Source organism: Tigriopus californicus, chromosome 9 (assembly GCF_007210705.1).
Source record: "Tigriopus californicus strain San Diego chromosome 9, Tcal_SD_v2.1, whole genome shotgun sequence".
NCBI classification, from domain to species: Eukaryota; Metazoa; Arthropoda; class Copepoda; order Harpacticoida; family Harpacticidae; genus Tigriopus; species Tigriopus californicus.
In genome coordinates, this window is record NC_081448.1 from 8838051 (window position 1) to 8851750 (window position 13700).

General features: G+C 39.4%; 1 protein-coding gene across 1 annotated transcript; it reads left to right on the plus strand.

The window, feature by feature from the left end:
• The first annotated feature begins 520 nt into the window (after window positions 1–520).
• LOC131887328 (uncharacterized protein DDB_G0283697-like) lies at window positions 521–7578 on the plus strand. Its single transcript, XM_059235910.1, has 3 exons — window positions 521–815; window positions 915–1573; window positions 7038–7578. The coding sequence occupies exons 2-3, from the start codon at window positions 1154–1156 to the stop codon at window positions 7452–7454; spliced, it is 837 nt and encodes a 278-aa protein (XP_059091893.1). The 5' UTR covers window positions 521–815; window positions 915–1153; the 3' UTR covers window positions 7455–7578.
• Window positions 7579–13700: the final 6122 nt, after the last annotated feature.

Here is a 13700-nt window from a genome sequence, read left to right on the forward strand (position 1 = left end):
TTATTTACTAGTTGTACAATACACACATACCATGTGTTTAACCATTGGCTTTTTCAGTTTATGGTTCCATGACCCTAACTTAAAGTTGTTATCTTGGATTGATACGTGTATTACCTAGTTCTTCTTAATGTAAAACTTTGCAATTGTTTTCCTTTGCATTTCTTTTGGTTTGGAAAAGTTGGAGCTTTAAAAATTAGTGTCAAGCTTTTAAATGAAAGCAATTCATCAGTCAATGAACAGAGCATATACATACGTATATTGAAGTCATGGATTTCGAATGCATTCCTCCTTAGCTTACCAAATAGTTACATCAAACTCCCAAGCGAATTTCCAAATTCACAGACTCACTTGTTTCGATGTTAATTGGGCTATATCTCTTCCAAAAATTGTTGAAAATTCTGTGAAAGATCGAAATGACTTGGATTTGGAACGGCTTTTATCGTTCCAGCGCTACCTGATTTGTACGAGCACGCTCATAGAAGCACATCTTTCCAACTTGACTAGACACTGTACAGTATAACCGAGTGCAGAAAGGGAGGGAGGAAATTAGGAGAGAGAGACAGAGGAGAGAGAAGCAAAGCCTGGCTTCTGGCTAGCGACGTGTGTACCTTCATCTATCCTCCATCCTTCATCCCTTCTTTCGATCCATCCATCTATCTGAGCTACAAGCCTGCTCTCATGAGACCAAAGACCCGAGCGAACGAAATGCGGTCGATGGTATTTCCTTGACTCCATTTCTCCGAAAGAATGCTGGCTTATGCGAGGCAAAACCCACGTACCTACCTACTTACCTACCTAACTACCTCACCTTGCAGGTAAGTGCAGACTCCGTACGAAAATCGTGTAGGGCTGTTCATGTACGAAGTAGGTGGGTATATGGGTAAAGGCTGAAAGGCTCCTCTCTCTCCTCCAAGTTCGAGTTATCTCGCTTTTACCGAGGTACGGCAATATCAAAAAAGACCCCACCGAAACGAGAAGACCCGAGAGAAATCATATTTGACTAGCGAGGAGCTCTCCTTTGCCCAATATCAAAGATTGCTCTTGTGCCGAAAGGTGATCGCAGTTTGATTGAGATTAGAAAGAGAGCTTTGAATCTCCAGCCGATCTCACCATCTAGTCAAAATCAAAACTAGTGCCAAATCGCCCTCAAATCATGAACAAATTTGCTGCCGGCCACAAACGGTCGGATTCGCCCAATGCTTCCTCGTTCTTGTTGAGGAATTTTCGATCAGGGAAATTCAAGTACCCTACAAGTGCTCCGCCCCTTTTGGAACGTGCCAATACAGTGGCCTCCGGACTTGGATCTGCCAAGCATGTGCAACTGTCCACGTGGGATTCGAACGAAGACGTGGCTTCGGACGGTTGTCTGTCATCATTTCACTCGTCAAGTCTTCGACATGCTCGGCCTCGGTCCGATCATTGTGAGGCATATGCAGAGTTCCACAACAACGATGACGAGGAGAGCCCCAAATTAACGCGATTTTGCCGCGGAAGCATCAAACGACTCAAACACGCGGAAAGTAAGGTTTCTACGGCCAAAAGAGATATGGAGCAGATTCTCGCCTCAGCCAAGGTAAACAGTGAAATTTATGTCAAGACCCTCTCCGTTGCATTGGCATGCCTTATAAGTGCCTTTGTTTGGACTTTTGGGCCTTGTAGATTTATGGCAGACAAGTCGATAAACAAAACATAGGCCCATCCACTCGGTCCATATTTACTTAGTTTCTGATTAGGAATGCACAGAAAAAGAGGAACTCAGTGTTATGAAATGTCCGGTTCCAAAACATAGTTTTGAACTTAATGAAGGAAACGCAGGCCAACGAGAACGGGCGTAGACCTACGTTTTTGGAGTTCGAGCCCAACGATGGTTCAGATATTCATCGTGCATACAACGTAGTGCTTAAGGGACCTTCGTTGTCAGAGGGTTACTTTACGGGTTAAGGTAAAACAAGTTTGAATGAGAACTGAACATCTTCACAAGACATTTTGCAAGACAAATTCTAACTGAGATAGTGAAGTGAGGAAAACAAGTTGCAATTCGTCGATTTATTCAAGGACAAAAGCAAGGTTCAAATTGTCGCGTGCTTCGAAAGAAACTTACATCAAAAGACGATACAAATTGCACAAATGATACAAGACGGCATTATTCGTCAAAAATACTCATAATGCACTAAACATGATATATCTTGAGAAATGGAGGCAATGTTTCCCCCAACATGCAATGTGTATCCATGTAATTCTAATTCTCTATTCATTTCAAAATGTCTCCTTGTTTGTGCAAACAATATTCACAAATTAAGTCAGGATAGCCTAGTGCGGTTAAAAACGTAATAAAAATCGAATTTCTTGTGACACAGCTAAGCCGATAATTGAATATTTCGTCGGATCACAGTGCGCGTTGGTCTTGATGTTTGTTCATGCATGAAGTAAAGCGGGTAAATTGTAATTTAAAGTAAATGAGCATGTATTTTCTTTTTCTCTCTCACAACAGACGTAAAGTTTGAAGGAGCATGCAGGAAAACGAGCAGAAGCTACACAGCCTCCTTGCAAATATAAAGATCAAAGGATTAACAAGTTGCCTGCACAAATACTTATTTGTCAGCCTGGACTTTCACAATAGGTCGTACCACACGACCTGATCTGGTCGAAGCGTTTTTTTACCATAAGAGCCCAGCTTTAGACGAGCCACAGTGACTGCTTTCTTTTGGCTGTTGAGATCAATGATAAAAGTCGTAGGGGTTAGGGTTACCCTAATCGGGTACTTGATTGGGATGGATGAGTTGATTAAGCACCCTCGCTGCGAGCCTGCATCTGATTAGGAGATAACGCATCGCTCGAACGTCTTCCATCAAGCTTTTGTAGAGCTTTCCTCTTTAGGCTTGACGGCCTCCATAGTGTAGGGCGCCAAATTTGAATTTTCACCGTTTTCACCGCTCTTGACTTGGTCAATTGTGTATTGTGCTGCCGCTTAGGTGGTATAAAATAGCAAGGCCCAGGATTGAGTGTCACTCATGGAAAAGTTCCAGAAGATCATCATTTGTTAATTGGAGCCCAAAATTAGACTGCAATCTACCATGATCGTCCAAGCCTTCACAAAGCCACTCAACCACAACAATTTGATAAGACAAATCCAGATAGACCTTGAATGAACTGTATTGTACAGAACAGAATATACATGCAGTACGTAGAGTAAGCATAAATAGTTGGTTCTGAGCGACTATGGAGTACTAAAACCTTGGTCGGAAAACGTCCAATTAGTGGCGATCAATGTCAAGAAATTGTCTCTCAAGAAATAGAATAAGCCATTGAACTGAAGAGACCTGTTCTAGAGTAATACGGCTCAACGGACAAGTCGACACACCGGAAAACTTGACACCTGAAAACTCGACACAGGAAGACTCAACACATCGGAAAACTAGACGTATTAAAAAATTCGATGGATCCGAAAACTCAACACAGTAGAAAACCTGACATGGAATAAACCAATCATATCAAACATGCGACAGATTGGAAAAGCATGACTGCCTTAAACCATTTGCTAACATCTTTAATTGCGGATAATCGGAAATAGAGAGAGGCTATCCCTGTTTAAATTCCAAGTTCTTCTGCTCTAAGAAGTATGCAAAATATAAGACAAGTCGTCAAAAAAGTCGTTGTAAGCTTGGAACTGAAGGTTTTTTACTTGTTGAGCTTTCTGGTGCGTTGAGTTTTCCGATCCATCGAGTTTCAAAAGTGTGGAGTTTTCCGATGTGTTGAGTGTTGCTGTGTGGAGTTTTCAGATGTCAAGTTTTCCGATGTGTCGACTTACATTGGAATCGAAGAGACCTTACCATTCATTTGTTTTTCAACCGTATTCAACTCCCAACAAAAAAAAGAAATTGTTTTTCGAAGATGCTCAAAAAAGCACCCAAACGACCTTGCCCAGGAGTCTGGATTTGTAGATACAACAGTTTGAAAGCAGAGGGACCATATTCGGCATGAAACCAATCTATAACATTACGCTAGACCTCTTTTAAGTCTAGAAGGGGGGAAATTGAGATCCTCAAAGAAAGTAGACGTCCTCATCCACAAAAACACGATATCTCTTGGAAAAAAATCTAGTTGATACCAAGATCATGAACAAATCTGTACCATAAGAAAGAGAGCAAATCATTTTACTCATCTCCTTTCGTTACACAAGCACTTCAGCCTTGCCTGAGCAAGAAAGTAACTGCAGCTACATATTGAGCTAAGTTAGAGCTCTTAAGCATGAATTGATCCATGGTAATTCAACACTTCTATTGGCTGGTTCATATTAAAATTAACCACGGTGAGTTTAAGTTGAGACAAATATTTTGAAATATCCATCAAGAGCGGCTGACATCAAACTGAAATACAGGACACAAAGAAGATATATTGTCATTTATGACAACCAGTTTTCATGCTTGCAATATTAGCTCTCAAGTACGCAAAGAATAGAATAGATTTATTTTCGTAACGACTTTTTTTTTAAATGTATGTATATAAATCTTGCTTTAAGAAAAAAAAATACTCAACGTGTTTTTCGTCCCAGCAAGGGTGAGTCAAAAATCCCAAAGGATACATTATTTAATAAATAATAATAAATAATCTTTATTGCGACTCTTGGTCATGTCATGGCGTAAAAGTAACTATAAAATAAAATCTGATGTATAAACATCATAAAAAAAAATAAAACAAGAAAAATGTCAGGATGGTAAAGGCAATAAAATAGTTGACTAGAAAGTGATATCACAATGAGAATGACTAGAATTGGTTCAATGCACATGAAAAAAGGTAAGAGGTGAGTTACAGATAGTACAAAGGCAGGTAGGTAAAGGTAAGTGATGAAAATCTTGGTTATTGCAGTAGAGTGGATGGGCCAGATTGAACAGATCCTTTGTCAACTCCCGTCGCTGATGGTATTTGGCTGGGAGCCGGACAAAGGTGCGTGACTGCCAATACTCCGAAACCAAAGAAAATGCTTTGCAGGCCTCGTCATATGTAGCAAGGATCATGGGTTTCCTTAGTGTCCTATCTCTATTGTAAATTTGGCAAACAGCATGAATTACACTCGGCCGGACCAGGTTCCTCACTTCATTGCTGGACCGTGTCAAACACATCCAATCATTTGTCAAATTGGAGATCAATTTTGAGCATATTTCATGAAAAGATTTGAAGATTAATTGGTTTGGGTCTTGCAAATCATGTCATTCAGTTGGAGAATTTGGGCACTTTGTCAAGATGTAAGAAATGAGTCATGGTACTTTTTCCGTAGCAGTATTTCTAAGCTCTATTCAATGCACTCCGAAGTCTGCTCGCGGCAGCCAAGCAACACTGCAGTAATGAAGAGTCAACAGGACTAATGCTTTAAAGAGTTAGACTCTTGTAGAAAAAGGGAGGCATCCTCTTAACTCTTTAAGCATGGCAATAGCGCTATTGGTTTTCCTCAAGACCTGACTAACAAAAAAAGAAGGAAACCATCTCCGGCAGAGGGAAACTTTATTTCATAACTGTAAGTTCACAAGTGATTGGAAAGTCAGTTTCTTTTTACTAGTGAAGAGAAACCAGATATCATGGAATCAAAGTTTGGATTTCAATCATTATTAGTCAAGATTAATTGGAAATTTGTAATGCGCAAAAAACGTGTATTCAATAATCCTTTTCATTGAGGGAGGCAGTGCCCTCTGCTTTGCCTTGTTTGATTCCAATCCCGGTAGCGGTAAGGAAGTCCGCGAAAAAAAGATAGAAAACCCCGAAAATAGTTCGCATTATAACTTAAAACTTACTTAATGTCAATATTTCACAATTGTGATGCCATACTTGTCAATCGCAACTTTAATCAAGCTTAATCTTGAATTTTGACGAAATTCTACTAACGTTGAATAAAATCATCGTTAGTACGTAGAAATTAATTATTACAAAAAGTGACAATTTGGAAAATTAAACTGTCACAGGTATCGTTCAAATATTTTAGGAACATGATTGGATAGTGTAGCTTTTGGCACTTAAAAAAATTGAAAGGCAGTTTTGCATGTTTTGTAAGTTTTAAGCGATATTTTTTGCCACTTTTTGCCTTTTAAAAAATCTTAAACAAAATGCAGAAATATTATTTCTTGCCGTGTCATTGAAAAAGACAATCATATTCCTTGGGAAAAACTGGAAACATAATTAGACCATTTTTCCATCTTTTAAGGCGTAAAACGCAACCTTTAAGTTGTAATAAGTAAGCATGTGCTTAATAGAAGTTTATGAAATTTTACGTCAATACATAAATATAAGTACGTTTCATACTGATTGACTACGTTTTTGACAATGATGCATTTTAATGGGCTTTAAGTGATTTAAAACACTTATCTAAGCTATTTTTAAACATGTGTATTTCACAAAAGTTGTTACTTTTGCTTCTTTGACAAAGAGAAACATATCTAGATATCTTGGCATTTGAGCAAACACTTAACCAGAAAATATAACCACCGTGCCTTTCAAGCCCCCTTATATGCAGAGAAGATTGGGCAAGAATTGGCTATTAATTCTATACAAACTCGTTAGCATTAAAAGGTGTTTTGAATATAGCAATTTTCTTCAAGTCTCATTATTATAAGCTTCAAGCAAGGAAAGCAACTGTCATTGAATAAATAGCTATTCTCCCACATTTGCTTTACCATATAACTTTTTGGTTTATTTTTGGGCTTCAATACTTCGGGAAGGACACGAGAAATTAACCACAAGTAGTGTGCATGTATTTTCTGGTGAACTTTCTGACCATTCAAGTTTTCATCAACCATTCGATGCAAGCATCTTCGGCTTCAAGCTATTTCAAAAATGCTTTTGGTATCAAATCTCTCTGCCCAAGGTCTCAATTCTTGAACATATAATTTCGTCCAACCGCACATTCTTCACAGAAATTACGCCCATCCTAGCGTTCTCTACTTCAAGTCTAGATTTGCTGCAGCAACACGACTCATTGCTCAGCTTTTGGGGCAAAAAATCTGCCACCTTGAAACATTGATAATATCATGGTTTTTATTTCATTTTAGAGCGAATCCGATCTCAACGATGATCTTCCAAATTTTGGGGCAGAGTTGCTGAAGGCTCAAACCCGGCTGGATAACGACACTCGGCTGGCTTTGGAGGCTCAGAGTGAGATGAGACGCATTCTGGTGCAATTTGCCAATTTGCTCCAAGAGGAAGAAGAACAAGTGAGCATCAAAGCAGATTTATTGCAAAGGACATCGTCACAAATCAAATTTGCCTGTGTCACGATGCCTGTGAAGAAGCATGAAAGCGAGCAAGTACATCACATGCATAATGATGGCGATGAACGCGACGAGGTCGATGATCACGATGATGGTGATGATGATGATGATGAACGAGAAGAAGACAGAGACTGCAGTGATGCCTTTAATCAAGGTGCTTCTCGAGCCACGAAAATTCAACGAAATTGTCGGCCCTAAAGAGTAATGACGAAACACCTCCGGGTCTTTACAGAGGGTTCAATTTATTATCTGCTTGGATGACAAGTCCAGTATTTATGCATGGCTGCCAATCAACAAATGTACACGAAGGTATGCTTTTCCATCGAATTGTTTCGTCTATTTATCTCAAGAGTATTGAATCATTTCATGTAATGTTATGACGTTATTTGGATAATTGAATGTGCATCCAAGTCATGTTAGCTCATCAGTTACCTTACTGATAAATCGATATTTGTAAAAACATTCAATTTCTAGCTCTTTTGACATTAACGAAAATCATTCTCAGCTTTTCTAACGGACCTCCAAAAACTTCCGAAATGAAGAGTAGATGATGGTATATGGAGGAACAAGTCTAGATTATGCCCGAACACGGCGCCTCGAGAGATATGAATAGATAATGAGTCGCGATCATTTCTTCTGCAACTTGCGATGAGTTGAAAAAATCCTCTCCGACACAACATAGAGTAAGTTTGGTTCGTGACATTTGCGATTGCAATGACTTCACTTTTCACCGACGCAGTTCATGGCCAAAAGAGGACGTTAAATCCTCGGCTCGAGTTAAATTTTAGCCCCCTCTTCATAATTGACCCACCTAAAATCTGTACTAATTGGCTCTTGTTACAATTCAACAAACTGAAGTTATACTTCACTAATTGGTGTAGCTCTTCTGAGAATAGTTCTAACCGCAGAACTCTGGTCTATCGGTTTCAGCTATTTCATGAATTGATCTAGTGCTACCTATCCACAGGCGGTACTTCAAATAGAAGTAAGGGCAAGGAGTTTTCTCATTGTTCTTCTGTTGGTTCGGGTACTTAGCAACTAATATTGAGTATTTTCAAATGCAGCCGTTGAAGAGACGCATTTTGGAAAGATTTTATCGACAACGGCAATAAAGTCTAGAGCCAGGATAAAAAATGAAGTACAATATTTGACTTTGACTTCCAACGAGCTTCCCGGCAGAAATAGGTCACTCGGAGTTGGAGCAATTCTGAGCCCTTTTTCAGAAAGTATATATATCAAAAATATTTGAAAATTGGTTTGTTTGAAACATATATCGTCAAAGGCTTAGTAGTTGACTATATTTCTGACCCAGAGAGGCCGAAAAATTCGAATATTATTTAGTGATTATCTCACAACTTTGACCGTCTCTTCCAAGTTTGCTAATACAGATTTTCGGCCCACATTTGGTCAAGTCCGTTGATTTGGCCAGATCATTAAATCATGTTATGCATTCATTTTGGATAAAGTGAACGGATCAGGAGATTTTAAATTTTCACATCCTTTGTGGGTTTTTTCTATAGTAGTCAAGTAGGCTTTACTCAAAAAATATGATACATTGAACAATTAAATCATTGATTTTAAAGGAAAAAGGTAACACTTGAGATGGTTGTCACTAAATTTTTCTTCAAGACATACGATGCCTCGTATATCAAAACATGAATTTTTTGTTTGATCTGAAATTGGAGTACCATAATGCGATGTATGATGTGTTCCTGTGGAACGCTCGTATCCCGTCACCACATGACCATTGTCATCACTGCTGGGTGTTTGGTTTACAATGAATTAGTAAATGAACAATACTAAGATGTTCTCGTTGGAATGAATCCTCGGAAAAGAATTTGGTGATGAAGGGCTTTTGATAAGCTCTTCAAATCTTCTTTTATTTGTGTATCAACCGTAAGTTAATGTCACGGCATGTTCGACAATCCACATACATTAATGATATCTTGAATAGCATTTCCCCATGAGCAACATTTTCCCTTGGAAGAGTAGTAAAAGACCTTCGAGTACCAACAAGACATTTCCTCAGGGCCTAATCTAGGATAATCTCCCATCAAGGACGACGAAAGTTTGGCTTACGAAAGCGCAAATACTGGACGAACCTATTGCAACGTGACTATTGACGGGTAAATGTGGATGGAGTTAGGCCCCACAGACTAACATATCTTGTGCAGGGTCCCTCCAAAGAACTTGTCACAATATCATTCTAACCCAAAAAAGTTTTTCAAACTCGCTTGGACAAAACCTTGTGCTCCGTATTGGTAGTGTCCAAATCAATGAAGGTCATGAAAATGATAAGATTTTTCTGTGAAGAACTCCAGCATCTGTCCCAATCTATTAATAAAAGAGACCTTTTCCTCGAAACGATCTTCAAGTTTTGACAAGGAGTATGTCAGTTAGATCCCAAGAGACCAGATAAAACTCTACTACTCTCTTGAAAATGTCGGAACTAGAGGTGCAAAAATCAGCGCAGAGTTTTCGTGGAAGAAAACTGTCTCACATTTCTCGAGATTGTTGCTCTTCCTTGTGAAGAAATCACCATGCTTTATCTTTGGTACAATTTGTTAAGGCGTGAAAAAATTGGAAATAATGCTTTCCGAAACATTTCCGAAAATAAGAAATGAAAGGCACTTCTAATTCGGCCGGTTTTTTTGGAAAAAGACTCGCGCCATGGTGTGTGCTACCCAGGCCCTCATTTACATAAACGTTTGGAAGCCCGATAAATGTCACCAATATGCTCTCAAATAAGCCCAAGAGCGAACAATGACTCCATGTTTGTGTAGTGTGTTTGTAATCGAATATGTTTCATTGGTTCGGCACATGTCAGGGAATAACACTTAATAAGTAAGATACTAGTAAATAGTGCGGGACAACAAAAGTCCCAACTTAGGTAAGGTAATGCAAAAAAAGAACAAAACAGACCGAGTTACTGAGGGTAATATTTGAAAGATCCGACTGGAAAGCACCTTTGGTTGTAAGCTGAAGCAGACTTTGCCAGAGCCTTTGCAGCCACATTGGCTACTTGCTTTTTGGTAGCGGCCCTTAACTCGGGAAAGAAATACCGGAGAGTTCCAGTATGCACAGCAAATGTTTTCGTCCCTCATCAAGGAAGTGGTAGGATTTGGCCCGACGTCGTGTATTTTGCTGTCACGGGAGTCCTGGCGGCCAAAGAAGTCGGTAAAAGTAAAAACACTATTTGGCCAATGGGGTCCCGCTTACCATTTCCCCCACCAGGGCTCAATGGTTTCTAGCTATTTCCACATTCTTCAGAAAAATAAAACATTTGTATTTATTTCTCGGAGGATGTCAAATTGGAGCAGTTTGTGACTAAATTTGATGCAAAATACAAGTTTTGAAGAATTTCAGCGTGTGCTCATTATATCTTGAGATTTCAATTGAATACGAAACCAAGAGTACTTATAACATCTATCAATTGCGATTTGTGAAATGTTTTAAGCCGATCAATTTTCTGAAAATTGTCCCCAAAAGTCATGGCTTTTGGGCGTCGGCAGTTAATTAGTAAAATATTTGTGATTTAACCGATTTCATTTCTGGTTTGTGAAGCAAATCGTGGACAAATGATATCAAACATGTGCAACTGTCTCAACAAATAGTTGGGGTACAAAAACTTGCCTTATACCAATGAAATAGTCAACAGAAAATCCTCTCAGGGGATGTTTCTCTCTTTCACCAAGGACCTTTGGCTTCCGAGCTAGGTCTTGACCGAGTTTTTTCACCCCTTCCACGACCATTTCGGCGCAGTTCTAGGTTCAAGTTGATATTTACAGAGGGTCTAGAGCAGCCCCTCATCGAGTGAATGCCCTTAACTTCGTTCCAATTGGTTCAATTTTGACTGCAGGAGGTCCATGAACGTTTTGAACGGCTAGATTTTGAAAAGGCGACAATTAGATTCATTTTCCGACAAAATTTTGAAATTTAGCACGGTGCATCTTGATTAGCTGAGTGTAAACCAACAAAACTGAGCATTCCAGTTTTAAAATCTAGTTGATAGGGCAAATTATGGATGCAAATAAGTTCGGAGATATATAAGCGAGAAGGCAAAGAGTCTTGAGACAGAAGCGAGCGTGGCTGACATCATCAGCCAGGAGAAGTGCTTCTAGGACTTTGTGTACAAAGTCAAAATCTAACCGATCAAAACGTTCATGGACCTACTGACAGAAGTTTTTGATTGCACTGGGGTTCCAAGGGATAAACCATATCACATTTTGTAATTGGGTACAAAAAAATCATTCACTATGATTATGTTTCCAGTTCAGGGCGACAAATACATGACCCCATTACTGAGGAAAAGTATTGCGGAACATTTTGTTTGACGAGGTAATTTTCTTTCTCTTCTAACAAACCCAACATCCGCTTACTAGAGGTTAATGGTACTCGTAACAGCCACAGCATCTCCATTTTGAGATACCACCGATCAATGGGCAGTCCCATGATCATGTGGAATGGCAAGGTCCGCTCCATAATACTCTGGATCGTTGATGGTGAAGGAGTCGTTAATCCTGGAAAACGATTCAAAGGCCCATGTGCCTGAAGTCATATTCTTGACTAAATGAAATTGAAAACCAGAACAAAACAGACATGACAAATTTACCGATGTCTCAATGGAGATAACTTCTTACTCCCAGCACTTCCTCGGTGATATCGTCATCACTGGGACCTTCAAGTTTGGTTTTTTATGGCGCATGCATATTTGAATGCTTCGGCCAAACGGAGGGAAAACACTAGTTGGTCATCACCCGGGGAACGATGGTAGCAGCTTTTCACATTCATGATGTAGGCCAAAACAGTGTCACTTTCTGCTGGTGGAACACTATGGAAGACATTGTCACCAACCTTAACGCTCACACACTGTTCCCATTTCACCCTGAACAAGATAAGATGACGTTTATGGATTAATCTTCTACCACAATCTTTTTAAAACAATTTTTCATGTCCTCTATGGATATGATCCCACTTTCAACCTTTTTTTTCAGCGTTTTCCTTGGAAAAATGAAATAAATCCTGATTTTTCGAGGCATATGTTCACCATGTGAAAGCCCTAGCCATAAAGCCTGTGAGGATAAGAGTAAGAGTGAAACATAGTCAATAACTGATAATTGGACAATGGATGTTAGACGATAATATGATTAGTCATTTGATTAGGTTATATCCATCTGGCCCTTGTCTTCGTTTGGGTGGTTGTTTACAGATGCATTTATGCCCGATTGTTGACGACCAATGACGGGTAGAAAACTGTAGTGGATGACTCATTGTTAATTCGATGTTGATTTATGGAAAGGATCGCAATGATGAATAGAAAAACATACGACGAAGCTCATTTTGTTGCTGCATAGGCGTGCTTTAATTGTCAGGAATGCCAAGGTTTCGGTTCGAAGAATTGCAATCATAGGTAATGAAAACGTTTGAATGAGCGGGAATAGGTACCGTATGTACGTGTAGCTGTGCACCTATTCAGAGGCACTGTTCAAGCTTCGACGTTGCTTGCTGTTTTTTCAGCATGTCTTAACATATATTTTGTTCTCATTCATTTCTCGCACTTTATGTTTGGAGTTTGTATTGTTAATGATAGGCTCGACAAGAATATCACTTCCTGCGAGAACGTTGTGGAGGATATTAAAACCCAAAGTAACCTTTGGAAATGTAGGCAACCCATGCTGTTAATAGTTGCTTCGAGGTGATGATTGGTCCGAGATGTTTAAGGATAATCGACTGGAAGTACTCGTGTACTGTGCCCTCTTGTTATTTCGGCAGTTACTTCCGTCCGCTCGTTTTTTCGTTCGTTTGTTCGTTCGTTCGTTCATTCGTCCGTTCGGTCCTCCGTCAAGCCATTCTGAGTGGATTTTGTTTTTCCTTAACGGGGAATTCGTCATTGATCAACATATTAATTTGGTCTGCATGCTATGAGGATAAGACACAAAGGTTTGTTCAAACTCGTTTAAAAGGCACCCAACGTTTGAGAAGCTTACGGCGTTGATTTACAGTAATTCGAGGAAAAACGGAGATCCTTTTCCATACCGATCACATCAGTCGTTGGCCAAATCTTTGGCTAAACGGACGGGGACAGTAATTCATTCCATTCAAAGCCGCTTTGAATTGAGAAATTGAATTCTTCTGTCATTTTGTGTTTTCAGCCATAGTTGAAAGGGGGAATCGGCAAACATTTTTCTGCCTCGTCATACAAGGGATACTCATGTTTTCCTATCCTGCCTTTATTGTGGACAATCAATGATCTAAGCTAAGCCTCTTCACGGTCATGAAAAATGAAATAGGCAGTTTCAAAATATCCATTATCTTCTTAGATCGATCCTGTTTTGTATTTTTTTGACTACCACATCATGCTCATAAAGCTAAAACGTTGTCACAAGGGTGTTTATATATGCATTGACTGATAGGGAGACAATATAACAAACCATGGTTGGAGTG

Bases quoted from the DNA above. Each gene is read 5' to 3' on its own strand.
- LOC131887328 (XM_059235910.1), top strand. From the start codon at position 1,154: ATGAACAAATTTGCTGCCGGCCACAAACGGTCGGATTCGCCCAATGCT. The intron at 1,574-7,037 runs GTAAACAGTGAA...ATTTCATTTTAG, and splicing joins AGATTCTCGCCTCAGCCAAG to AGCGAATCCGATCTCAACGA.